Consider the following 26,293-nt stretch of genomic DNA (forward strand, 5'->3'; position numbering starts at 1 on the left):
ATTAATTATTGTTTTAAGTAATCATAAAAGTGATCCAATCAAAATCACAGAACCAGAAATTGTTAGCTCTAAATGGAATCTTTAATATTGTTTCATTCAACTCCTTAAGTTTATAAATGGGGATGTTGAATCATAGTAGGAAAAAAAGTTTAATGACTGTTAGGTCACATTTATAAAGTTTTATGGTTGATTTAAAATATGCTTTATGTACATTTTTTATATTTTCCCACCTTCCATAATCCACCCTTTTTAAAACCTCCACTTTTTAGAAAACAAGGTCTCAGAAAATGTAAGTCACATAGCTAGGCCAAGGTTGAACCAGTGTTTAGATACTGAAACAGGATGTATAAAGTAATAGAAATTGGATTAGGCCTTTCCCAAAATATGTAATTCATAAAAATTACATACTCCAAAAAATTGAAAATATAAGGGGTGAAATGTACCAATTTCTCAAAATCTGTAGTAAAACAAAACGAAACAAAACAAAAAACAAAGAGTTATATCGTTACTGACAGTCTCCTTTGGTGCAACAATTCACAACACATATTGCTAGTTATATCAATCATTAACTTAAAAATTAATTTCATCAGTTTAAAAAACATAATAAAATCATTAAAATGGAAGTACGGATATGAAGCTTTTCATCTTTTCCTGAATTCTCAAAGCAAAAAAGGGCAATCTTGATGCTACTTCTAGAAAAACAAGGTGCTTTATATGAACATTTTGGGAACCTTAAAGTCAGTTGTCAGTGATAATCATCATCATCATCATCATGAGTAGTAGTTGTAGAAGATGAAAAAATCATAGAATTATAGCTACAAATATCCCCAAGATTTAGCATCTTCATTTTCATTGAGGTGACTGAGGACTAGAAAGGAGAAACACTTTATCCAAAATTATATAAGCTGTAAAGATCACATTCCGATCAAGATCTGAATCTGTGCCTTCTTATTACAAGGCCAATGTCCTTTGTATTACAGCTTGCTAACCTCTGTATAAATTGAAAAATTTTGCAAAGGAGATCCATGTTTCTAGATTTAAAATTAGTCCCCCCCCAAAAAAAAACACCCATCTTTACTTATTCCTAAATACTGTGTTGTCTAGTCAGCATTGAAGCCAAATGATTTATCTGATCTCTAAAGCATAAATCAATATATTATATTAAACAAAAAAATGCTTTTAGTCCTCTCCATATCTTTTGTCACTTAAACAAGCTTAATTTTTTTAGTTCATTTAAAATTATAGCATAGATTTAGAAATAACTGTCCAAACAACTACAGAATGGGCGACAAATTTCCCTCAGCACATAGGCACCAGCTTGTAGGTTTATCACAAAAGCTTAATTACAATTAAAATAGCACACTCTTTGGCACAGAATTAGATATTTTTAGATATGTTTATCCAGGAGTATGCAGGTGGTATCTTATGAACTATATTTCAAAAGTAGAATTTTGGGGTCACATCTCTAAGCTATATGTGAAAAATGAATTTAAGGTTTTTGATCTACCTATTTGTGAAAAACATTTGTCCATATGCCATAAAGATCTGTACAGTAGTAGCTTTTTGGAAGTCGTTAAGTATGTAAGATAAAAATAACAAACTCTGTCCCAACTTAAATGTTAAGGCCAAATATGACATTTTTCTTTTGGAATGAAGGATTTATCTAGTCCTAAGGATATGAAACTTCCTAAACTTGAGAAAAATCACAGATGAAAAATGTCATATTGGCCAGATCTAGAGTCAATGGCTTTTGTCCCTAGAAATGAGATGATATATCTTCTCAATCAAGTGGATTTAAAAAAAAAAATCAGGAGGTGAAACCAGATCTTCAATCCAAGCATGGACCAACATATCTCCATTTGTCCTGGGTCATGCTCCCATATCTCATATCCAAAAGGATCAAATAAATGTTGGTCAAACTTTATTTTGCAAAAACCTCCAGCACAATATATATAGTAACATGTCAAAGGACTCTCTTAAAATTTAGACTATAATTTTCTAAGGATAGAACCAGTATTCCTGTACCTTGTTTGATGCAATTCTTCACTTACTTGGATTAAAAACATATTTTAAAGGAACTATAAAGTCAAAATTTTTTGAAGTTTTTTTAACAAAAAACAAAACAAACAAACAAACAAAAAAAATAAAAAAATAAACGTGCCAACTTCTGATAAGTAGTAGTCAAAAACACGGGATGTCCATCCTAACAGTTGTATTGACTTGACTTCCTTTGGTAAAACAATGCACAATATGCATTTTTCATCTCTATCATTCCTGATCTTTATCAACCATGAACTACCTCCCTGCTCTTGAAAGTAATTCTTAAGGATACTGACGATGCCAAAATGCTAGTCTTTCCTAAGAAGGAAGATGAAATTCTCCTTGATCTCTGTTCTCTAATACCTTACAAGGCAGAACAAGTGTGACTAGGATGAAAAAGTACATTTGCACCTAAATCTACAAAAGCATAAATTGCAAGCCTGACATTCTTATAATTAGAGTAATAGATCTTAGCATTTCACTAATCCACCATGAAATATCATAAGCTTACACACTAAATATAAAAGTGGATTTTTACACATTGTAAGGAATGATGGTATCAATTCAAGAGCATCAGAGAACTCATTTATTAGATAGAATTTGCTAGAAAAAGTGTGGGGCCTAAAATCAAAAGACCACTGATATCTATATAAATATGCCAGTGGATCACATAGCTAATTGAATATTTTATTTTTGGTCATATAACATTTTGGATGTTCTTATTACAAAAGGGACTGATTCAGTACTTAGCAGTCAGAGAATATCAGAGGATATAATATTTTAAAACTACAAAATATATTCCCCATACAAGATACAGCATTACCAGAGAAAATATAATAAAACTCTGGCCTAATGATATATCATACTATTATGTAACTGCTAAATTAAGGTTTAGACATGAGTGTTCTTAAGCTAGAAAACATCCTTTAAGTTAAACACATCATAACTGAGTGAACCCTAACTTGTAATCACTTCAGTTTGAGGAATAGAGCTGTATTGTCGATGTTATACATGAAGTGGGTATATGTAAATTAGTAAAGAACAGTTGTGAGGTATAGAAAATGTAAACTAGAAAAAGCATTTCTTCATTTTCTTGAATGTGATTTTTCTAAGAACTATCAATTGTGATTTTTTAGAGAAGGTGCAAAAGTTGTTGATAATGTTAATTTACACTTAAGTTTGGAAGTCTAATTTTATATTTTTTCAATTTACTAGGAGTACCTCATCTGTAAAATAAGCTGGAGAAGGAAATGACAAACCACTTTAATATCTTTACCAAGAAAAGCACAAATGGGATCACTTATAAATCAAACATGATTGAAAAGACCAAACAACAATAATCTGATGTGGAATTGAGAGTAAAATAATGAAGCACTATTTTTAAATACTCCAATCTTAATGAGTAAGAAAGTTGTTTATAGCCCCCCATCCTGTTGATTGTGTCTGTACTATATTCACCCTGATAGTCCCTTCCCTCACTTAATGACATTCTTTGTCAAATTCAGTGACATCAAGCTCCAAATGCATGTTTAAGTTTATCAAATCCATCTACTTATATATTACAATCACCAAAAATATGGATTCTCTTTTTTAAAAAAAGTTACAATCAATGATGTATGCAATCAGTATATTATACAATCACACAATCTATCATATGGTCACATGAACAAAGTACTTGATGGTATACTTAGACACAAAAGCAGACAGGCTCAAAGCAGCCTCTAATTGATATATAGGGATTCCTCTTCTAGAATAAGATATCAGCTAAAGAGATGTGGGTCTCTTTGGAATCTATTTACTTTTTGGTTCATACCTTTGTTAGATCAAGGGAAGGGAAGTATCTTGTTTTCAAAGGTTTTTCCTCCTACTAGGCTTCAAGCTAAATAAAGAACAAAGCATAAATGAAAGGGCCACAGTCAACAAATATTCTCAGGTGAGTGGGTGGAAATGTCAATTAAAGTGAAAAGTCTAATTTGAAGCAGATTTTTAATGAGTTCTGACGATATCTACTTTTTAATTCATGTTCAAGTTGACTTGAGTGATGAAGAATTTCTAACTTCCCAGCCTAAACCAAGATACAAGATACTTTGTTTCAATGTTATCAATTGCCTCTACAACCTATGAATATGATTTTCCTTCCAAAATTAGAAGAAAATGATATTCTGTATTTTATTAAGCTGTTGACTTTTTTCATTTGTTCATCCTGTATTTATTTTGTTTTTAATTTCAAGAAATAGTCAGATATAGCAAAAGACTGTTAGCAGATGGATTAAATAGATTGACAGACAGACAGATAGATTGACAGACAGACAGACAGATAGATAGATAAATCGACTGGCGGATATACAGATAAAAATGATGTGATTGAAACTCAAATGTTGTGGCCTAGGAACACCAAATGTTTAGATTGATTAGACACGAAATAAGTTTTGGTCACGTGAAAAATTCATAATTCTCTTTGGCAAAAGGTAAATTTATTTAGGAAAGGAGGTTATAGACAAAATGAAGAGATATAATAGATACCAGGAGTGCTAAATATGAAGTAGAGTTGGGAGAGCATATAGTTAACTATCTATAAGAAGGAGAAAGACACCATGAGGCATGGTGGGTGAGGGGAGAAACACCATAAGTCATTGTGGATAGAGGAGAGCTACCAAGTGGCATGAGAGAGGGATGAAGGGAAATACACTTCAAGCAGAGTGCTCTGGTGGGATATAATCTCAAGAGGGATTTAGCAAAGATGGCATGAGCCATGGACAAATCTGTAGGGAAAATTTAACCTGAAGGATAGGACTCAATTTCTGACAGGACATAGCAAGGCAAGGCTGCCCATGACCTCCAGAGAAGATAAGCCTCAGGAGTTTGAGATAATTTGAATTTCTGACTGGACAACCTTCACAGAGGATGGGATCATTAGGCAAAATTGGTCTCTCTCTGAGCCTTTCCCTATTTACTCTAGGGAACAATGCTCAAGGCCCTCTCTGCCAATGGCACCCATTTGTCTACCTATACATCTATCTATATCATTCCAGTTATTTCAAAGTCTGTTAGAACAAGAAAAAGACAATCTCAATTTTGTTTATGGCAGAAGTTAGGACTCAGGACCAACAATGTTAGACTCTAAACATTATAACTAGTTTGATTACAGCATGGATGCTACTACTGCAGCAGATAGGCTCCCTAGTCTCTAGAATAATTGGAAACAGGAACCAGCAGGTATTGAAAGACTCCTGCTGTGTTAAGTACTGACTGAGAAACAGATTCACTCTTTTCTATGCAGTTGTGTAAAAGGACTTATGTACAAAGAGAAAATCCCCAGATGGGTGGATCATCTGTGAGTGATAGAAAGGCATATAAATTATCAACAAATACTAAGAAAAGGAAAATAATAACCTCCAAAGTGACCAGGGAAGTTATTCAAATGGAGATGATTGAAAAATGTAACAGCCAAATAATAAAGTCAAATCATAAAACAATGGAGAGGCTGAGATCAAACTAATGTGTGCATTTTATCTATTGTTTTCAACTTGATCTTGGAGCAATTTTTTTTAAGCGTATCCTACAATGAACACTGACTTGAACACAAAACAACACCTTCTTTTCTTATCAGATGACAAATCTTCAACTTCTAGTTTACTAGTAACAAAGAAGCAAAGTAAAGCATGCTAAGCAAAAGCTTTGTGTTGAGATTGGATCTAAGAGGAATTGGTTTGCAAACAGACACAAGCTCTGCAAATACTGGATATGTCTTTAAAATATTCTGTTAGTGTATCCCAGCCACTACAGGCACACCCATGTATTCAGATAGGATTACTGTCACTAATGAAATCCTGAAATATGATAGCAATAGTGTAGTCTGGGTATAGTCATGTTTTTCACTTAAACAGTTTCAAAACTTCCAATAATGAAATAGAAAAATAACAACAGATTGTGAATCTGCCAGTAATCGGGAACAAAAAGAAATCTCCTAAGGAAAGGAAAATAACTGTAACAAAGTCCAGGCACTTTACTCTGTAAAAGAGTAAAAACTACTTAGGTTTTCATTCAGAGCCCACAATCTTACATGCAAATATAATAGTACTTATCTCTTGTTTAACTGAATTCTCAACAGCAATACTGACCAATAACAGAAGACTGATAACAAATAAAATATAAAACTACAACAGTCCAAATATTTGTAATGACTGTTGTAGTTTTATATTTTATTTGTTATTTAGCCAGGCAGCCTAATATATCTCAAATGCATGAGGGTATTACTATATTATAGTGGTGTGATTGAGCAATCATGATGGTAATTCCCAGTTTTTAAAAAAAGTTATAGTTGCTTGTTAATAACATAAGCAAATACTTTAAAACAATTCAAAAGTTGTTGGGTTTTTTTTTAAAGGTCAAGCTTTAGTTATCTCAAAATTCATATATTCATTACATACCCACTCTATGCAGAATACTATGTAAAGCCCTAAGGGGAAAAGAGTTTAAATAAGACATACTACCTACATGAAATTTACAGTGTTGCTCATAAAATGATTTTAAAAAACATGCATCAATAACTAAGCTACACAGTAGTACACACATAGGAAATACAATTAAGGAGGTGCAGGACAAAGTGCTATATAACAAACTTAACCCACATAAATGGATTGGGAGTTCCTGGAAGTAGCAATATTATCTCATGAAGATTAGTCAGGGAAGATTTCTTAGAGGAGATGGCTTCTGAATTTGGCTTGAAAGAATAGATAGAAACTTACAAAATGAAAAGGAGAAGGAGCATATTAGAAGCAAAGGGAATATGTGAGCAAAGACATAAAATCATGATGAGAAGCTCTAGCAATTAAGATAAGCACTACAGAAGATTCTGAGCCAAGAGGTAGCTGAGGGGAAAAGGGGGATGAGGAGGAACTGAGAGAAAAATCTTGGACAAGGAACAGTGCTTTGGGGGGGGAAGACAGATTTCAGAGAAGAGAAAAGTCTACGTCTAGAGAGGGTACTACAATAAGAAAGAGCAGTGTTGAGCTAGACTCATAAAAGTCTTCATTTGGGATGAAGACACTCAAAGAGAGAAACATAGTTATGCATTCCTTCTTAATTATTATTGCTAAGTGTGGAATTTAGTTCCTACCTACTAAAGAAGTATACATGCTATGGGTGTTCTTTAAATTTAATCATCCTAGGGTAGAAGTGTAGGTGTTCTATCCTAGTTAAAACTGCAAAGATATGAAGATTCAAGAGTGCAGAATCTGTTTTTTGACAGATATAAAGTAGCCTACCTTGGCTACAGCATAGGATATATGGCAGGAAGTGGTATATTAGTATGAGAGATGTCTGGAAAAATAAGGTTGCACTGGAGCAGACATTAAATGCCAAACATAGTATTACCCAGTAAGCAGAAGAGAATCAGTAGAGGACTATACCCTGCGTCTCTAGTAGCTAGCCATGTCTGGCACAAAGGGCTGAAGAGACACATGTTGGTTAATTGATAGCCAGATAGGTACATGAGGAAACTTAATTAAACTTAAATGGATTGGAGGAAAAAAGGGAATATCAATTAGGAAGCAAATACAATTATATGGGCAAGTAGTACACCAAAACAATAGCCATGGGAATTAAAAGGAACGGTGAGATACAGTAGCTATTTTGGGGATAGAATTAACAACTGGATAACACTGATTGAAAGGTCAAAGGGGAAAGAATGATCAAGGATAGAACCAAATTTTTATACATGGGAGACTGGGTAAGTGCTAGAACTCTAGACAAAAATGTTAAGCTCAGGGTGAGTTATTTTAGGGGAAAGACAATATGCTAGTTTTTGAACTACTTATGTTTGAGAAGTTTAGCAGAATTTTCAGGTGAAAGGATCACAAGATTTTAGGAATCATCTAATGTTGTCTCTAATATTATAGATGAATAAATTGAGGCCCAGAGAGATTAAATGATATTCCTAACATCATACTTAAGGAGCAAAGCCAAAATTTGAACCAAGACTGATTCCAAATCTAATTTTCCATCACATGCCTGACTTTTCAGGCAGTTTGGGTGTGTGTGATTCTAGAGTTCAGAAGAACAGCCAAAATTAATGATTATAAAAAATTTAGGCATTGCCTACAATTCCTAAAATATCTCCTTTTAACAGTTTTGGCTAAAGAAGAAATGCAATAAAATCTGCCAAATATGAGAATGACAATTTAGTCAATTATCACCCTCACTCCTCAACCTTATAGGCAAAAAACAGGTTACAAATCACGTGTAGCTGGTTAGACAATCTTCAAAGAAATTACAGGCAACAATATTGGACATATAAGAGAAAACAATGATATTTTTCCATAGGAACAATGTTGTAATTGAAAATTGAATTCCTGAATAAAAATTCAACACAGTAACATAGGTTTGTAATGGAAAGGGCCCTAAGGGCCCTTACAGACTAACTCCCTCATTATGCAAATCAGGGAAGTAAGGAAGCTCAGAGTCACATAGATAGATACTAAACTTAACAGACCATTTGAACTCAGGTCTTCTGATTCCAAAGACATTATTCTTTCCTCTGTATATCTGATGCATCAGATACATCAATATAATCAATAACTTATTTAAAGTCAATATAATCAATAATTTATAAAAAGCAAATTTATAAAAAACAAAATAACTAAGAACTAAGTTATCTTAATAGACAAAATTACTCTCAAAGTTATATATTTCTAGAGCTAAAAAGAATCTTACATAGTATATCTTATCCATCATATCTCAAAGATCATGAAGACACAAAGGTAATAGAATTTAGGACTAGAAAGGATCTTCTAAATGTCATTTAATCCAACCCTACAAATTGCTGAGGCAGAGTTGTCAGATACTTGCCCAAGGTCATACCACTAAGTAATAGCCACAACTGTAATTGAAATCTAGTTCTCCTAATCTAGTTTATTCTTTTCCCACTAATCCATACTACCTTTCTTATAAGAGTACTTAAAAATGTATTTAAATAGACTTTAACGATCTGTTATACAATGTTCCCAAAGTACTACAAATGAAAAGGATGGTGACATTATTACTGTAATTTCAGAATTTTTACCTTGATGACTTTCCTGTAATCAAAGGCTAAATGGATATGAGAAGAATATCAATATAAACTTAGATGCCAGAAATACTTTTATCTTTTCTATTCTAAATCAGATTATAATAACTGGTGATAAAAGCAAAAACTTCTGTCTCATATCCTAACTCCCTATGGAAGCTAATATGGTCCCCTGACTATCACTAAACATTGTTACTGAAAAATAGAAATACCTAATCTGGTTATACTGAGTTATTTTATATAATAATGAAGGTAAGGAAGATCACATTCCTACTCAATCTGATTACTGACTGACCTAAATGGGGTAAGAAATGGAAGAAAAGTGTCTTTCTGAAGCTTTTCCCAAAATATTTTTCTAAAATATAAAGAGAATAACATCATTTTTTTATGTTAATTGTGATGTTTCACATGCTTGGTTTAACTAAACTACCATCTTGGATAGAAGGTTACTGGGGCATTGCCCTAAGCAATGAGGAGTAAGAGCATGGGACTGAAATGGTGATTGAGAGGACAGATATTCACCATAACAGATGATGCTGCAAGAATTGCTGGAGTTCATAGGAGTGTTGCTGCCAGCATCATCTGGGAGACTATACTCCACAGGGAGCATTCTTTTTAATTGTTCAAAGCACAGATCTGAGCTACCAAAATGGGTTTGCTTGAATAGCACCATGTTTAAATGGTTATAACTGAATGCAACACTTTTTCAATTCACTGAGGTACAAGGTTAACTTTTTGTTAAGGTAAGAAACCAAAATTGTTTTACCTTGATATATAATGTTTCTTTAGATCCTAAAATAAACTTGTATTTATTAGTGTTTAATGCAATTGTGAGAACAAGCAGGTTTTGTTTCTGTCTTTCAGTAACAATAATTATTCATTGTTTTTTCAAGTTAAATACTAATTGATCCATTTTATTTGTCATAAAAAGTGAGAAATTTATAAATTGCAATGATCCATTGATCACATTTTCTATCTCTATGTCCATAAAAAGATCAATTAACCTTCATAACCCTGTACTTCATTGAAAATAAAGAGTAACATAATCTGCAATAAAATCCTCACTAGATTATTATAAGGAAAGTTCATTGTATACCTTAAACCACTCAAAGCAATTATTTTATTATTATTCTAAAAGGATAAGAACTAGATCTGTGATTTCAGTGACACAGGGACTCTCAAGTACAGAACCTTCCTCTTTCAATGCAAGTTGGCAAATTTTCTGCAAAAAATCTTAGGGAGATGCCTTGAAAGATTGTAATTTTCTCAAGATAACACACCAATATATCTCAGAAACAAGATTTAAACCCATACTTTAAGGCTTCAAGATTATCTACCACATCATATTCCCATTCCCTTTCAAAGCTGTGGAAGGCCAAAAGGAATCATGATTTAATTTTAGAAATTACAATGACAACAACAATAATTTCTATCAGGTATCTAAATTAAAGGCAGAATAAACTCTCTTTTTTGGTCTTTTTCTAATAGGTAAATTTAAGTTTGACATTTTAAAGAATATTCTTGAATTTTATAACCAAAACATATTGTTTTAGAAGGAAAAACCATTGAAATAATGTTTTTATATGTAAGCTAGAAATTCAACATATATATAATTTGTAGAGTAATATAAAAATGAACAGAAGATCTTTGATCAAGAGCTATAAGGGAACTCAGAAGCTATACACTCCAACCCTTTCATTTACAGTTGAGAAAAATTCAAAATGCTAACTGACTTGCTCAAGATAGTACAGAGAGTAAGCATCAGAGACTTAGACTTGAATCTAAGTCCCCTCATTCCCAAAGTCTATACTATCCACATAGTACTAAGTTGCTTTCCTGTAGTACCTGGGTTTTACACAGTGAACGTACAAGTTGTTCATGCAGGTCAGTGCCTTCAGAGTGGATACATAGAGAGAATGCTTTTGTGATTCCAGGCTTCCAATGTGAAAATTGTTTCAATGACATGGACATATGACACAGAAGGACATTAAATCACAGCTCAGAACTAAATCCTCTTTGTTTCCATTTGTCACTTGAACCTTCTACAAAGGGGTTCCTGCAGAATCTCATGTTGCTGCATATTTGAAAAGCCCTCAGCATGTAGCTTCTCACACACAGAGCCACAGATTAGTTGCATCTTTTGGGTCAGAAACTACCATTAGATTTTTTTTCCTTGAGAAAGACTCTAGTATAAAGTACTACAAATATGTTTTGTCAGTTTGAGGAAGGATGGGCAGGGCATTTCTTATTTTTCTTTGTTTGTTTTTGGTAAGGAAGGAGGCTTCACTCATTCTGTGCATCCTTCATATTTCCAATCAGAACTAACTGAAGTTTTCTCAGTTTAACACAGCTCATTCACTGAATGGTGGTTGCTGCTGTCCTGTTCTAAAAATATGTTTGTTTTCTAAATCAATCATCTATCATGATTCTCAGCAAGGTTTTTTACCTACCGTAGCCTAGACATGAATTATACAAGTTTCCTAAAAAGTATGAGCATAGTATTTGTAAAGCTCATTAAAAAATATATCTGGTTAGTTCCAATAATTCATGTCTAACAGAGCCAGTCAATGAATTTCAGCATTAAAAAAAAAACAAAACATGGCTAATGCTAGCATGGGGGAGAAATAGACTAAAATCCACATGTTTTGGAATGTAAAACGGTGCTACTAATACACACTATTTGCAAACAGAACAAAGATGAATTTTTAAGCACAATTTGGAAAATAATTCAATAGTAATTCCCCTGCAGATCAAAGCAATATCCTGCCTTTTTATGTTAATACTATAGCCTTTTGGACCCCTGAGGTCCCTATCTTATTTAGGTTAGCATCTGGCTTAATCCTTATCACAAAAGTACAAACAATTGGCAGTCTCTGCTCAGGAGACACAGCACAGAGGTGATATGGTTCAGTATTGGCAAGCATGTGTAACTTATATTGACTAGCCAGAATCACAGACAGCAAACTGATCCATTCTAGCTCACACTCCTTCTGTTACATCTCCATATTTCCTTCCTTCTTTTCAAAATATGGACAAAATTATTTCCCAAGCTCTAAAGGACACTGATTTGGGGAAAAAGGGCAGCTAGCATTCTTACAAAGCCTTTAGTTCACATTTAAGCGGCACCTGCGATACCAGCATTATACAAAGCACTCTACTTTTCAAATCTTTAAGAAAGCACTTAATTTTCAGGACTGATTTCCTGAAATCTAAGAGCTTATGAAGGCTTCACTGTGTTCATACAGATCTATGCAGAATGTGCCAGATCTTCCCTGTCTGTGATGGCATTCATTTGGAGGTGAATCCCAAATTTCTATCACTGGCTTGCCTATTTCCGACTAAAATAAATATTCTCCAAGAATAAGGCCTGAAGATTAGGAGAACAAGAAAGAAGGCAAAGTAACTAGAAGGAGAGCTATATGCAAATATCAGCTGAATGACAATTCTTCCTACCATTTACAATGGAAGCTTAAAGATTGAAATACTCCACAATCCATTAGTTTCTCAGTACCCTGTAAGGGATTAAAGCATTTCTTAATCAACTGCTAAAGCACTAAAGAAGGCCAGAGAATGGATTTTAGCCAGGCTGGGTATTACTAAAATGTTCAGATGATCAGATAAGCATAAATACAGTGAGAGAAAAAGTCAAAATATCATTGATCAAATCTCTGAGGGACTCTAAACTTCATCTTCTTTCCCCATGTGTTGAAAAACTAGTTTAGTTTTAAGTAAACTTCCAAGGAGCTATTCAGAATTCCAAGGCAGCTAGGTGGCTCAGTGGATAGAGCATTGGACCTGGAGTCAGGAAGAGCTGAATTTAAACGCAGCCCCAGACACTTAACTAGCTCTGTGATTCTGGGCAAGTCATTTGAACTCTGCCTTTATCCACTGGAAAAGTAAATGGCAAACAACTCCAGTATCTTTGCCAAGAAAACGCCATGGACAGCACTGGCATGCTATGGTCCATGGTTTTGCAAAGAGTGGGATATGACTGAATAACAAATACAAAACTTCTACCTGGAGAGTAGCTTGATAACTTTGCTCAAGTAATTCTAAGATGATTAGTACAAAAGATTGGAAAACCTGACCATTTTTTATTAGTGTCATACTGTCAAAATATAATGAAAGTATTTTCAATTCCTCAATATGAGCTAATTTTTAAAAAGGATTTTTTATAGCTCTCATCTACATAGTGGCTAAGACAAAAAAGTTAGACCCATGATTTAAGGAACACATATTAGGCAGAATGATGTGCTAGAATGCATGCTGAATCTGTAATGATTTACATTTGGATTCTGAAACTACCTGTGTGACTTTGAACAAATCATTTTATTTTCTCGAGGTCTTTCTTAGTTTTCAGATTTGTGGAATCAAGGGTATGGGCATGTACATGAAATCAGATTATGATGGTTAAGAACCCCATGCCCTTGCACATTTGGATTTTAGATCCTATGAATCTTAAATAACCCTATAGTGATAGTAACCACTAAATTAATTCCCTGCACCTACAAAGGTTGGTAAGAGAGAACAGTAAAAAATAGAGTAGGCAGTGAAGTAGCTCAAAGTATATACTGTCTGAAATTTGGAGTGGAGAAGAACTGAATTCAATTCAGTAACAAAAACTTATTATCTAGGTGACAGTAGGCAAATAATTTAACTTTTCTCTGTATTAGTGCCTCATCTGTAAAATGGTTATAATAACAATGTCACCTATATCTATTGTGAGGGTCAAATGAGATAACATGTTAAGTGCTTTACAAACATTATAATGCTCTATAAGTGTTTGGTTGTTAGTATAAAGGTTAGTTGAGGCTTTTCTTTCCCATTTTTACTCTTGTCATGTATCTTCCTTTTAATCCAGGCCATCGTTGAATTAGCAATTTCAATTTTTAATGAATCCTGGTATAGGTGAATGAAATATAAAACAAAAACAAAATGTCAATCACAGAAATGTATCTTTCTTATTCTGCGTCTCTGATGACTGACAGCCTAGTGGTTTTGTAGCAAACAAAGGCAAAAAAGCAAGTATTCTTCATCAAATGAAATGTTTGACAGATTTAACAGCTTTCTGAAATAAAAACTGATGAAATCTCAAGTAGAAAAGTGTATCTCCTGGATACATTAGAGATTACATTTCAACATTTGAAGTTTACTTCCTTAGACAGATGCAGATTTTTTTAAGGCAGTTGCAGAAAAAAAATCTCTACCTATAGCTTTATCACTTGTATAAAGTTGAACTCATGCAGTTTTAGGTGTAGGAAATCATAGAATTGGGCTACTTACTGGGGAGTGTAAGTACAGATCTAATTATGCTCCTTGAAGCCTTGTCACTAGATAAAAATTCCTTCAAAACTTGAATTATATTTTATAGATCAGATCACTGAAATATACCAAAAACAAACTAAACATTTATGTCACATCATACAATTGGAATTGAGGAAGAGAATTTTTTTTTAGTAAATGGGGCTTTAATGACTAATGATAAAAAAGATATTTTTAGATACTACTCTTTGAAAAAATACTTTTGAACCTAATATCATGGATCCAGTTGATTATTAAGAAGTTTTAATTTTTCATTCCGGATGTACTAACTAACTAATCTTTATATATTTGAGTTTAAGGTGTTTTTTTTTCCCCAAATATAACATTTCAATTGAAATTATGGTATTATTTATACTGTATGTTAACTTCAGCGGCTCCTCTTTTAAGAAAAAAAAACATGCATATACAACATTGAAAATTCAATGCTGACAGGCAAATTTTAATAATACCACATTCTATGTAGTGATATCTACAAGTATGACAATAGCAAGGTGACTAAACATATGTTTGCTGATAAGGGGAAGAACAATTTATAGTGTTTCTCTGCAGAATTAATGGCAACTAAAACACAAAGTGAATGTGTGGAATATTTTATCCATGAAAAATACTTTCTCACTATTCTTATAAGCTACTGAAGTTGTAAATAAAAAGGAATATCTACTATTAAAGAAAAAAGCCACTTTTCAACTTTTGTTAAATCTCTATATCAGTTATTATTGAATCTATCTGAATTTTGTAGAAAAAATGATCATTTTGAAAGGAGCTGGAGTCACCTAACAAACTATCAAGAAAAGTTCATATCCTTTAGCTCTATAGAAAGTGACAGGAAGGCTGAATGGATGATTATTCCTCCCTAAGTGGTCCTAAGGCATTATTCTAACTACCAGATATCTTTTATTGTTGTTGCTGTTTTCCAAATGGGTTTCCCAGTTGATACAATGACTCTACATAAATATTTGTTTCTTAATCAAAGGGTAGACTGATAATGGAAAAATTTATTCTAAAAAGCCCAATGGTATTATTTAGAATTACATGTATACAGATGATCGATAAAAGAGTCTTCAAATCCCCTTTTTATCAAACTCCCTTTTACTGTCTGTCTCTTCCTAAGACTGTAAAGCCTAGACTATTTCATACAGTTCTACTTTAGATACTGTTCTTCTGACATTAATTTCCTCTGCATTTTCAATTGGTAGACATGTTTTGGTTGCTATCCCAAACATCACTTCCACAAAACATCTCATTCATTTCACCCCTCCCCCCCATATGTCATTCTACTACAGCAGTAAATATCTTGATTGTTTCCACAATCTATGCACTTGGGTATGTCACACACACACACACACACACACACACACACACACACACACACACACACACTTTGCAGTCTCCTAAATTTTACATGCACAAGAACACTTGATATCTTAACATACACTATGCTGGATGGTGGCAAAATAAGTAAAAAGTTACGGTTCTGCAGTTTTTTGCTCAGTATTCTCTTCCTTGAAAAATTTAACCTTATTGTTGGTCTATTCAAAACTAAATTCCAATGGAATTCACAGAGGTTGTCCACATACTTTACCTGTTGTCAAATGTAAATAGGTCACTGTTTTCCTATCTTTAACAGCTGTTGTTTATACCTAAGAAAGCACACTAGGGCCAAGAAAATTAATTCCCCAATTGCTGTCAACTGAGTTAGGGAACAGCAATAAACAGCTTACTGTAAAGCCTCTAGCTACAATAAAACTGCTGTCAATAAAGCCTTGCTTGTCGAGTTTTGCTGTGCAAGAAGAATGGGTTCTTTGGAAATGAACATATGAAAGTGGAATAGCTGATATCTGCTTATGTCAATATATATGATAAGGAATGATATCACCAATCTTTTAACTACTATATATATAAATAAATAATTATTACATTATATGTATGTATACACACATACATACAAATAATGTACATTATATATTTACTTTCATTTCTAAAACAAGTTAAATATATGTTTGGTTTGTCATTCCCACTCAATTATTAACCTTAGTAGAATAACTCCCTGAAGATTTTGTGGTCCTACACAGCAACAATCTTTCTTTTTCTTTTTAAAATAAATAATATCAACCAATGACCTAGGTTGTGATAAAAATTTGGTTTAATTTAAGCTAATTGGGGCTAAGAATTTACAATTACTAAAGACTGCAAGCCCTGAAAATATAGTATTCTAAACAAATGCAGGTGCCTGGATTGTTTTCAAGAAAAGTGGAAGTTTAGACATTGGTAAAAATTGATTTACACATTCAAATGTACACTCTCTACAATATTTACTAAAAGGGTGGGGGAGGGCAGATAGCTAGTAGATGTCTCTATATTAAGATATTACCCATGTTGACAAAACTCAGGCGCTGAGCTCTTGATATTTATTCAGTAAAAATGAATAAAATTTTACTTCTTTTGCCCAAGAATCTCTCATTTTTGTGACTTAGCTCATTTAGAATTTCTGTCCCAAAGAGATATCACCACAGAGAGTAATCAAGGAATTTTAAAGGCAATATTCCACAGGTATACACTATCACAAGTACCTGAGAAAGTTGGGTTTTTTAACCCAATCTTGAATAGACTCTAAATAACTAATCCTTATCTTTCACATATCCCATAATTTGCATGAAAGGTAGAGAACTAACTTAGAAACTAAAAAACTGAAAACCCAACCAAAAAAAAAAAAAATCCCAACAACAAACCATCAACAAACAGAAAAAAAAAAAAAAAGGATAGTCTCACCTTTTGTAAAGTATGAATACAAACCATCAAATGAGCTTAATAAGTGCACATAACTACAATATCATTTATTCTTTATATACCACACAACAAAATGCCACATGTAAGTAAACATGTTAAAAATGTTATCAGAACTTGATTTTTCTCTATTTACTCTCAAATCTCCTACATCCAAGTTTTCATATTATACATGAAAACTTCCATCAGAGGTGTATAAAGCAAATCCCATTTTAATAGCTTTTATCATAATTATGAGATGCAGAAAAGCCACATTTCAAAAGCCAAATGGTTACCAAAAAAGAAAAAAGAAAAGAAAAAGAAGGGCAGTGACCAAACAGTTTCACGGAATATTCTTAATGCACCTGATTCCAGTTAAAATTATTACTTGGCACACTTTTTGAAAGACTGCATCATAAGAATCAGTATTCTCATGACTCTGAACTGGAAAAAGAACTCCTGAGATTGAACAGAAAAGCTGAGTTTTTCAATCCTTCCCAGAAATTCATTTGGTTTTTAAGTCACTGCACTAACATCAACATGGAGGAGAAAAAGTAGAATAACAATATTTATTCTTGTCAGAGCTCAATATAGGAACCTGGCCAAAAAATTTAATGTGTGTGTGTATATATATATATATATATGTATGTATGTATACACAAAAAATAGGAGTATATGGAACTCCTTATACTTCAATCAAGTCAAATAACTTCAAGAAAAAAAAGAAAAGAAAAAGTCTATATTATTCTTATTTTACATGAAAAGTGATAAAGTTTCATTAGTCACTTTCAAGGTGTTGATTGAAAATATAGTCTCACTTTAGAAATAATTTGTATTGAAATAAAGGGCTTTTCTTTCATTTCATTACAAATTACTATCTAATGAAAGTTCAATCTCATAACTAATGCTTTAAATTTTTTTTTTTTTAATTTGTGGCCTTTACCAGAATTTAGCAGTTCAGATCTCAAAAGCATCACTTTCGGAAAGGTCTTCTAACTTTACTAGGGGAAGGACAGGTCTTGCTAACTTAGTCTAGGCTGCCATAACTATACTGCTTCCTGTACTTTCTTCAGTGAAGTTTGGTTTTTATTGAAGTCAGCATTTTTGTTTAACACAAACTTATTTGGTACTTTTGTAACTAAACCCCTCTATGTTATATTCTTGAGATTTTACGGGCTTTAAAATAATAATACTCTTTAAAACATACCATATAGGGAAATTGTTTTTTTTTAATTATATAAGATTAAGCATATCTAATTTTTCCAATTTATCTAATTTATCTCAAGGGTCTCATTGTCGGTATGACGCCTCTAACTCTTTCCAGAACCAAAAATTGCTTGGAAGGTCACATTCCCTGTAGGTTAGGGTTAAGGTAGGAAGAACCCCCTTCCTTTGCAGACCACCACTAGCATTCACGCTGCCTCCCTCTCCGAATTATCTGTTTTAGACACTTCCAACACATGAAGGCAGACCTCCATCCACAAGAAGGGCACAAGACCAAGAGCGATAGGGACTTGATGTTGAAAACCTAGAAAGTTGGTGCAGTGAAAGCTAAGCCTAAGGAGCAAAGATGAGAACTTAAATACTGGTCGCTCCAGTGCAGCTATCATTAAATAAAAGGTTTCTTTGGCTCTAGTACCAGCTTGATCCTTCCCTCCCCCATCTTCTCTCTACTGCAGGATTGGCACCTGGCCAGCCCACACGACACAGTACCCTAGTGCCATCTACAGGCAATATTGACATTCTAATTTAGTGGCAACAGACAAGCCCCAGTGAAATAAATTAGACAGCGCTGCATTTAAATCTTTATTAACAAGGAATTATTAGACCTAAGAAAATCTAATGCTGGATTTGGTTGAAATATGAGTTTCTCAGCCTCTTAATTCCTCTTCATATGGCACATTTCACAGTTTAAAATGAGTTATGACAGATCACTTAAGCATTACTAAGATGAGAAAATATTTACAATGGACTGTTTTTTTTTCTGCATAAATCAGTTATAATGGATTGAATGTATTACTTTTTTTTTATAGTATACTTTGGCCATTGTTAAAAAATCTGCAAAATCCAACTATTTAATACCCACTTTACCATATTACAAGATGATTTGCAATCAAAACAGAGGAAGACTTCCTATATGGCTTAGTTATATCCTACCAACAATCATGTGCTCGACAGCTGATGTACATTTAATATTCTGCTATCTTGGTGAAGGAAAAAAAAATTAACCCCTTTCACAATCATAGTTTCAGCATACTGCAAACTAGCCAGACCTTCAAACATCACTCACAACTTGAAATCTGAAGGTGACTTTTTAGATCTGAAAAGTAACATGAAAAAAAAAAATCTTGAAGCAGTCAAATTGGGAACTCTGCAAGTAGAATTTGGCATTTCAGGTCAGTCTTTCTTCTTCAGCAAACACTTATCTTGGGACAATTTTGAACAATTTCCTCCTTTCATCTTTCAACATTTGAGGGAACCAGGAAAGTTAAAAATAATATTTCTCAGGCCTCAAAAATTTCAAAGCCATTCTACAAATTCTTGACTGAGCCCCCAGAGCAATTTTTTTTAAAGAAAAAAAAAGAAAAAGGGGTCAAGTTTTTTTTTCTTTTTTTTTTAATATAACTAAGCTAAAATTAGACTGAAACAAAAGACACATTAGCACTTTAATACTGGTTGACTGGGCACTTGTATGCAGTACTTATAGACCAGTAAAAGTGCTCGTTTACCTGTCTGGTGTGTAAGGGGCCCTTTGTCTTGAAGCCTCCTTGGGAACTGCACTCTGAGGCACTGAAGTGGTCTGAACTAGTGGAAGATCGTTTCGAAAGGGTGTCACAACCCCCAACAAAGGTGTTGTCCAGGGGAAGTTCCTGAATCACATGGTGCTTTTTCACTGAGATTGGAGTGTCTGGTTTGAGATGAAAAGCAGATTGTGGAGAGGCAGATTTGTAATGCTTAGCTAGGTCAGGGCTGTTGGGCTTGAAGGTTGTAGGTGGTGCTGGGCCCCAATCAAATCTTCCTATACTTTGCTCCTCCAGCTCTGCTGGCAGGCTAATGGTCCCGTTGATAGGTTCATGGACCGCATCATCAGGTTTGGATTCCTCAATGGTAACAAAGTTCAAAAGTGAACTCTTAGGGGACTTCCTTTTCTTCCTTTTCTTTTTCTTGTTCTGTTTGTTCTCCTGGTTAGGGGACATCCACTCGGCACCTTGCTTGCTCCTCTGAGCTGCCTTGAACCTGGATGCATGGCGACAGCGAACCAAGACGGTGACAAAGATCACCACTATGACTACCATGGCCCCTGCCACAATGGCAATCATGATTGTAAGATAGTCTTCGTTTTGATAGGGTTGACTACTGTCCCCTATGTTCCTGTCCAAGGGGGTCTCCATAGTCCTCCGAATCAAGTCATAAATATAGGATGCATTTCCTGCAGTGTCATTGACATACAGAAAGACTAGCACAAGGGTATGCAAAGACTTAGGATACCCCAGATCACTTATGTTGACTACTAAACGATGTAGCCCCACATCTGTAGGAGCTGGTTTTTCTTCCAAAGTAATGTTGCCTGTCACTGGATCAATACGGAATAAGCCTTTGTTGTTCCCACTGACTATTGTGTATTTAAGTTCAGCATTCATCCCAGTGTCAATATCCACAGCAAATACTTCGGCTACCACTGAGCCAGGGATGGCTGAAAGTGGTACCAACTTGAAAGAAGTATTAGAAGGTGGGTAGATGACAACAGGGCTATTGTCATTGACATCCATGACATTGATGGTAACCTTGGCAGTAGAGGAACGGGGTGGTTGCCCTCCATCAATGGCCTTGACATCAAAGGTATAGGAGCTCTGCTGTTCTCGGTCAAAGGAGACATTTGACTTTATAACCCCAGAGTAAGGATCCAACACAAAATTCTCATTGTCGTTCAGGATAGAAAGGGTTACAGCTTTATTCTCCCCAGCATCTGCATCTGTAACAGTGATCACCCCAACCGTACTATACTTTGGTAAGTTCTCAGATACAAAGAACTGAAAGTGATTATGAGTAAACTTAGGACTATTATCATTCTCATCCAGCACAGTAACTATCACAGCAGCTTGACTCTGCAGGGGAGGGGTCCCATTGTCCCTAGCAGTTACAGTAAAAATGAACCTTTCTTGCTCTTCCCGGTCAAAAACTCTGGAGGCCGTCAAGACCCCTGTCTTTCTGTCCAGATCAAAGAAGGAGGCATTCGGTCCAAGCTGATAAACAATGTCTGCATTTTTCCCACTGTCTTCGTCTGTGGCACTAATAGTTGTTAAGTATAGCCCCCGTCGGTTGTTTTCAGAAACTGACAGCTCAATTACAGGCTGGCTAAAAATTGGAGGGTTGTCATTTTCATCCTCCAGCTTAACTCTTACCAGGGCAGTCTGGTTCAAACTGGGCTTCCCAGAATCAGAGGCAACAATTTTAAAGCTGAATTCTTTGGTGCCCTCATAGTCCAACAAGGAAGAGGTCTCTAGCAAATACTGGTTGTCGTAAACTGCCTTCAAGTGAAACGGGACCTCTCTTTCAATGAAACAGATCACTTTGCCATTCACATCAGTGTCCTTATCTGAAACTGTAATTAGGGCAATCTTTGTATTGACAGGATCCTTCTCAGATAAGTACACCGTGCCATTGATGGGACTTATAATGTACCTGAGGTCTATATTCGGAGGATTATCATTTACATCAGTGACATTAATAGTAACTGTGGCCCGGGCAGGAGTGGAGCTACCATCACTAGCCAGCACTGTCACTTTGTGAATGGCAGTTTCTTCTCGGTCTAAGGACCTCTGAACTGTTATCAGCCCTGTAGTATTATTTAAAGCAAAGAGTCTTTTGGTTGCAGGGGCAACTTGGGCACCAAAAATATATCGGATTTCTGCATTGCTTCCTATATCTGCATCAGTAGCATGAAGCTGAATGACAGAAGTACCTACAGGGGCATTTTCTGGAATATGAACCTCCACCTGACCCTCTTTAAACACTGGCCTGTTGTCATTAACATCACTTACTGTGACTTGCAGAATGGCTGTGCTGGATTTTTGAGGGGTACCTCCATCTTCCACTTTGATTTTCATCACATAAGTATCTTTCTGCTCTCTATCCAAGTTTTGCTGGACAATTAATTGGGGCCACTTCTCTCCTTCCGGCGTTTCCACGATATCCAACCCAAATACACTCTGCCCATTTAACAATTCATAATGCTGCACACCATTGACACCTGTGTCAGGATCAGTGGCTGATGGGATTGGAAATCGACTGTTGATCAAAGTATTTTCCGGAATGGAGATATTGATGACAGGAGAGGGGAACATCGGTGCATTGTCATTGGTATCCTTTACAATTATTTTTATTTTGATCAGTCTAAAGAAATCATTAGGGAGAATCACCACTTCAAGTTCAAAGAAACATTCATTCTCTTCAGCATATGAAGCTCCAGCACAGAGTTTTTCTCTGTCTATTCTATTAGAGGTGGTAAAGATTTCCCCAGTGCTACTGGACACTTTGACCAAAGGGGCATCCCCAGCTTTAGAAACCAGTCTGTAGACGAGGCTGGCACTGGTCCCTGTGGCAGCATTGATGTGAGAAATGTTCAGGTCCTTTGGTATGTTTCCTATGGGTACATTTTCAGGCAGCTCCTCTCTTATAGTGTAAATAAGTTCTTGGGCTATAGCAGAATCCAGCCTTAAACAGGCAATCAGAGCAGCCAACAGGTAAAAATCCCTCAGGTCCATGATAATGTATTTATTTTCTTTTTCTGGATTTTAGGATTTAAAGGTTTCCTCTGAGGAATGGTGCACAATTTGCAAGAGAAGGCGTACATGGACTGTAGGATGCATTACATTTCATTTCTAATTTGGAAACAGCAACTGTCAACATAATCATAGAGACAATATTATTTTTCAGTAAATAAAAACATATCACAAAACATCACAACACATTTTTCATTGCACAGCTGTAAACAGACCATTTCTTTCCTGCCAGTTCGCAAGTTTACTCTATGGAAGAAAGCACAAATATCTCTGCTTGTTGCATTTGCAAAGAGAAAATGAAATTAGCTACTTCTGAATGGAGGTTAGCCACAGTTTCTACATGTTCTACCCTCATCCTTCCCTAGCACACTGTGCAATTCATAATTGAGCATCCCTTCTCCTTCCCCTCCCCCTTTCTTAATGCTTCCCCAGTTTTTTAGGTACAAGTGAAAACCTTAAGTACTTCTCCGAGCTTCTGTCTAATTGCACTGTCAGATGTCACATGCAATAGATTCTCTTCTATGCACACTGAGTCATCTTTCTTCTAAAAAGAGTATCTCACACATACACACACCCACCCCAACCCCAGTCCTTCATATACCTTCTAATGCTATCTTAGTGGGAAACAAGCATCCGGACATGCTGCAGCAGCGGCAGCCACTAGTCACTAGCTACTTCATAGTCCTTCTACCTAAAAGGATAACAACAAGACTTGCAGTTTCTTCTAAGGAGCTGTCTGTTTTATTTTCAGATGTTCAATACTTCCCATCAATTTAAAGAAACACATTAAAACTTTTATTTTAAAATGCAATAATCTAAAGAAATGCTTTCGGAGGGGGAGGGGAGAGATACAGCTCAAGTTAACCGCAGATATACCCAAGAAAAAGCGCAAAATCCTTCAAATGAAGATTTTTTAAAAAATTAAAGCTTTAGTTTCTTCCCACTCTTCTCTTCTCAGATATTACTAACAGCTGCCACACATAAATACTGCAGACTAATAATGCAGGTAAAAAAGCCTTTCGCTTAGATGCTCGCCTAACTGCAAATTAAATGGGTGCAAGCCTCCCGGCAGCTAGATACTTCAGTGGAACTGGTCAGTTCCTAAACACTAATCTTATCTGCATTAAGCTGCACGGTAGCTGATGCTCCTGATTAGTTCCAGCAGAGTGATGCAGGTACGGATGCAGATAAAGCCGAGTAGGTGAGCTCTCTCACTACCATCCCCAGAATCACAAACATTCCTGTTCTACACTGAAGACACAGATACACATGTACATTTAAAAGCAAATTTTAAAATTGTGCATGTGAAACTTTATACTTACGTTAGTTCTCGCTCTACCTTTTCCGATATGCTGCAGTTTGCAATGATTTGTTCCAACACAATGCATCTGGTAGCACCAGTTTGGGGAGAATTCACAAGCAGCAAAACGTTTCCTTCTTGAGAAATGTGTTGCTTCGGGCTGGCAAATTAGCAACTCCGGAGAACAAATTCACAGATTTGTCGTCAGTCATTCTCTCCACATTTTGCCTCTGTTACCCACAGGATATAGGAGCTCCTTGTATTGAACACACACACAACATCCAGTTGCACTTCTTCAGCTCAGAGATAATTTCCACTGTGGACTGCATACCATTACCATCCGTGTATTAACACTGGCTTAAGTCTGTAACTTCTAGTTGGAAACGTCAGAGTTGGAACGACGGTGATTCTTTCCTCTCTTGGGGTGGCAGTTGCCCAAAAGGAAAATCCAAACGCATTAAAGGTTTTTGCACTAGAAGGATGCTAAAGCTGTACCTCTCTTCTTATTTCTTTTCTCTCTTTCCTTTTTTCTTTTCCTCTTTCTCTGTCTTTCTTTCACCTCTCTCTTTCTCTCTCTGTCTCTCTCTCTCTGTCTCTCTCTCTCTCTGAACTGAATTTCTTGATATAACTCTCAATAAGCCCAGAGGGAGGGTGTGAGCAACGCTAGGCCCCACCTCTTTTGCACCTGATTGGCCTGTGCCTTGCAGTGCGGGCGGCCGCAGCTAGGCAGAGAGGGAGGGGGCCGCTGAATAAGGACTCTGACTTGTCTCTTTGCCTCCCCCCTCCCAATCTCTCCCCATTGGCAGCCACTAAAACCCGGAAAGATGGAACATACGCACTGGAGAAAAGGCGGGGGGTTGGGGGGGGGGGGAGGACAGGAGACGGGGGACGGGGGGAGGGGGAGAGAACTAACCAAGGATTTTAGGGGAAAGCACTAAGCATGCTCCGCAGGTTTGAGTAGCAAGTAGGAAGCTTTTGCCCTAGCCTAGCAAGCAGGGACTTAGGTCAGCGAAGTCTAAGTGAGGGTTGGGGAAGAGAGGAGGGGTAAGATGCTGGACCATAAGTCCATGGTGTGCAGAATGGCTAATGGCCTGTAGGCTGGGAAGGTTGGGGAGGACTGCAGGCGGTGGCTGGCGGCGGCGGCGGCGGCGGCGGCGGCGGCGGCAGCGGCAGCGGCGGAGGCAGCAGCAGCAGCAGCACCATTTTTGGATAATGCTGAGAGTGAGAGGGGGAGCGCAGGATGCTGGGCGCTGGGAGTACGCGCTACTCCGACTCAGAGATATGTTCCGGTGGAACCCCTAGTTCCCCGCCCCATAGCTCGACGGGCTACGGGAAGCTGCCTTTTGGAAAGGATTAGAGCAAAGTGGGGGCATATCTGCCTGCGCCCATGTTGCACTCGCTCGTCTTAAATGGAAGGGCAAGCGTTCCAGGTCACCCTCACCGACTTGGATGAGGATGGAGGAGCCTGGGGCAGGAGAAATTCGCAAGAATTCTTTGTATCTTAAAGGGGACGGGGGAAGGGGAAGGTGTGTGGGAGAACATGCAACACGAGTGAAGATATGCAAAGCACATATATTTGTCAAGATGACAGTCTGGGGGCTGACGGTGTTTGCAGGCATGCATTGAGACTGGGAAGGGAGGAGGACAGGAGATGGATAGGAGAAATCCGGGGCAAATGAGGTTTTTGAATCTCGAGACTTATAACCTACTACTTGCCTTAGTCATTTGAGGTACCAACCACGGGGCTTTCGGGAACCGCCTGAAGGAATAAGAGTGGGGAAAGGTAGCAAAAGCCTAATCTAGTCAACGTGTGTCTTGTTTTTCATTGAGAAGTCTCCCATCCCCGGGAGCAAGAGGCGGCTGGCGCTAGCGGGGACTTTGCCTGACTATCTCCGTCTGGTTTCCACTGAAAACGCAAGTCTTAAAACCTCGAGCTCAGAAAGAATCTGCTGCAAGAAATGGTATTGTAGACACATTGTGCATCCAACTTGCCTTCAGGGATTCCGAAAAGCGTCCTGG

At 36.2% G+C, this 26,293-nt stretch overlaps 1 protein-coding gene across 7 annotated transcripts in view; it reads right to left on the minus strand.

The window, feature by feature from the left end:
• PCDH9 (protocadherin 9) overlaps positions 1–25,371 on the minus strand; it is a 1,035,500-nt gene extending 1,010,129 nt beyond the window's left edge. For 3 of the 7 annotated variants that reach the window (XM_051983896.1, XM_051983900.1, XM_051983901.1), the window contains exons 1-2: positions 24,297–25,371; positions 19,921–23,091 (exon numbers count right to left, since the gene is read on the minus strand). In XM_051983896.1, coding sequence (XP_051839856.1) covers positions 19,921–22,956 — 3,036 coding nt within the window. In that variant the 5' untranslated portion in view covers positions 22,957–23,091; positions 24,297–25,371. The remainder of the gene's footprint in view (positions 1–19,920; positions 23,092–24,296) is intronic. The other 4 variants (XM_051983897.1, XM_051983898.1, XM_051983894.1 and 1 more) reach the window with 2 other exon arrangements.
• Between the last annotated feature and the right edge of the window lie 922 nt (positions 25,372–26,293).

The sequence above is a fragment of the Antechinus flavipes genome, chromosome 3 (genome assembly GCF_016432865.1).
Source record: "Antechinus flavipes isolate AdamAnt ecotype Samford, QLD, Australia chromosome 3, AdamAnt_v2, whole genome shotgun sequence".
Taxonomy (NCBI): domain Eukaryota; kingdom Metazoa; phylum Chordata; class Mammalia; order Dasyuromorphia; family Dasyuridae; genus Antechinus; species Antechinus flavipes.